This window comes from Plasmodium inui (assembly GCF_000524495.1).
Source record: "Plasmodium inui San Antonio 1 unplaced genomic scaffold supercont1.168, whole genome shotgun sequence".
In the NCBI taxonomy this organism is placed as follows: Eukaryota; Apicomplexa; class Aconoidasida; order Haemosporida; family Plasmodiidae; genus Plasmodium; species Plasmodium inui.
In genome coordinates this window covers 264-3,138 of record NW_008482002.1, presented here as the reverse complement: position 1 = coordinate 3,138, position 2,875 = coordinate 264, and the positions used below count along the sequence as shown (strand labels likewise).

Genomic DNA, 2,875 nt, shown 5'->3' with positions numbered 1-2,875 from the left:
TATTCCCCAAGGAACGTGACACATGTGTGTTGATATTTTGAGCATGTTGTTCGATAATTTTCTTCTTTAGTTCTGAGAGACTATTTACTACTCCACGCAAATTATTTAACATTTCGGCTATACCATCGCAGTTCATAGTTACAAGTTCTTGATATTTTCCTTTGGTTTGTTCGTATATTTCTTGAGTTTCTTCTTTAGTCTTTTCTTCCTTGTTTAATGCCTGATGTTTTGTATTAAATTCTGCTAATTTTTCTACAAATATTTGTAAATTTTCATGATAAAATGAATAAATGATTGATTTTGCTCTGTCTCGCAATTCCGTCTTTTGAGTTGTAAATTCGTCCGAAAGATATGGCACGCCTTTAATCAAAATTTCAATGCTTAGAATATATTTCTCTACTTCTTCCTTCTGGGAAATCATTTCTTTTATGTTATGCAAAGTCTCAGAAAAATATTTCAAATGTTTCTTTATTTCTTCTCTCATGGAACGTCGTTGTTTTTCATTTTCAATTAATTCTTTAATTTTTCGTACGTGTTCATTAATACTTGTCTCTAATTGTTGAAATTCTGTTTTTCTAATACTAATCTGTTTTGAATATTCCTCTAATTTTTTTCCTGTTTCGAGTATCATCGGGTTCCTTGATTTTATTGTGCCAATAAAATCTAGGAGTTTCTTACATTTTTCTAGGGAAGTATTGATTTTGTTAGTTTCGTTTCTTTTCTTTTCTATTTTTTCACTTTCGGTTATATTTAAATTAAATCTTTCTTTTATTGTTGTAATTAACCCCTTTGTATCTTTTAGGTATTCTTCTAATTTGAGCATTTTCTGATCTAAAATCTTCTTAGTCTCTTCTATTTGTGCATTTGAATAAAGTATATGTTCTTTTATCTGCTCGTAAATAGAAGTGTGTAATGATTCTATAGATTTTAAGAGTTCTTCAGAAGCCAACATAACAGCATGAATACCTGAGATAGAATATAAGGAGGATGTACGAATACTTATTATGTTGTTGAGCCCATCCACGAATTTTCCAAAAGTTTGATCAAGTTTTTCTTTTTTCTTCTCGGACACATATCTCAAGATTTCTAAATTCTCAGTACTAAATTTAAAACTGGAATAAACGTCGGCTAATTTGAAGAATTCTGTTTGAAGTGTAAATCGTTGGAAGTAGTTCCAGAATTCTTGTTTAGAAAGCTTTCTTATAGTGTCACTTGCTCCTGTAACTTTCCTTAAGTGAAGATCCATTTTTTCTACAATATATTTAATTTCTTCTAATACAAATTCTGTTGTTTCAGAGGCAAGACTTCCATTTAAGTGTTGTTTTACTCTCTTTATTATATCTTCACCGGACTTTTGTATTTTCCTCGTTTCATTTATAAATGAAGTAATTGATTTAACGTTATATTGTTTAACCTTCATTTCGCGAAGCGTCACCATATCATAATATATATATGTTTGACAAAGATTTAGCCAGATGCATGATATGTCATTTACAGTATTGTAGATAATTGACCTAGATTCCTTAATACTCTTCTCATTTTTCTTATAATTTCTTTTTAAGCATTGCTGTAATGTATCAATTTTCTCTTTGTATTTTTGCTTCTTAGCACTGTATTCACTTTCTCGAATTCCATTTATCTCTGGATTTTCCAGATGATATACTAAAGTATTCATTTCTCTTGTTTGATCTGAGCATTCCTTCATATTTTTATATAACACTTTGTCAATGCGCCTTATTTCGGAATTATACGTTTGGTCGATTACCCCCTCCAATTCGTCGTAATGCTCTGCATAAAATTTCAGTTCGCTGAAAGCATAAATTTCACGATTATATGGAGCCCATAATGAAATCAGACTGTTATCGTCATTCATGGCATAAACATAATTCACTCTATTAATTTCAATAGCTGATTTCTGGGCGCCACTTTGAGCTTTCTGTATGAACGTATTTGGAATAGTAATAATCTCTTTCTGTATATATTTTTTATCATTATTTTTTGCATTGACAGGACATGTATTGTCCTTATCTAGATATAAATACCGTGAAACTTTTCTTGGAATTTTATAATTTCTTAAGGATATATAGGATGAATTATTTCGTAAGTGAGTCGTATTTACGTTTTCGCTACTTACTTTTCTATGGTCATTAGAATGGTCATTACTGTTGTCATTGTCACTGTTACTATTATTTTGTTCATGTCCATTCGCTTCACTGTTCTGTCCGAATTGGTCACTTTCCATAGATGTGACATGTATTGGAGGTGGCGTGAAATCCGTTCTTCGCCGGTTAGTTCGGTTTCCGTTATTGTCTTTACATGATTCTGGAAGAATGAATAAAATAAGATTTAAAAATGGTGTAAATGAAAGCGCATCTTAAATATATCGTCTTATGAAATTAACTGAACACAAATGCAGGATGAAAGAGTGGAAGCAGGTTAATGTGTAAAAAGGTGAATATGTGAAAGGATGAATATATAAAAAGGTACAGATATAGAAGGAGTACATATGTAAAAGGGTAAGTGTGCATAAAGCTAAATATATACAAGGGAACCTGCACAGATACTCTTGCAATTTCCGGCGTTAACACATTCAAGGGTCCAGCTAAATAAAAAAATATACGAGTTATTTAATTTTACCGGAAAGAATAAAAACGAGGGTATAGGACACCACAAATAATAGGTTCTTTCCCATATTCAAAATAGTGCAACTATGCTTCTTCTGTAAATAATTTAAACTGTTGTACAAGTGGCCTTATACAATTTCGTAGAGCCCCTACTGAGTGGAAATTTATAATTAAAGGATTCAGTTGTGGACGTTTTCAAAACGGAGAAGTGGTTTAATCTATCTGTATTTATTACCATTACTGTTATTTAG

At 31.1% G+C, this 2,875-nt stretch overlaps 1 protein-coding gene across 1 annotated transcript; it reads right to left on the bottom strand.

The window, feature by feature from the left end:
* Positions 1 to 15: 15 nt before the first annotated feature.
* On the bottom strand, positions 16 to 2,242 carry C922_05762 (hypothetical protein; the record flags this gene model as incomplete). Its single annotated transcript, XM_008821333.1, has 1 exon — positions 16 to 2,242. A coding segment is annotated over one exon (2,226 nt), but the record flags the coding sequence as incomplete, so codon positions are not given.
* Positions 2,243 to 2,875: the final 633 nt, after the last annotated feature.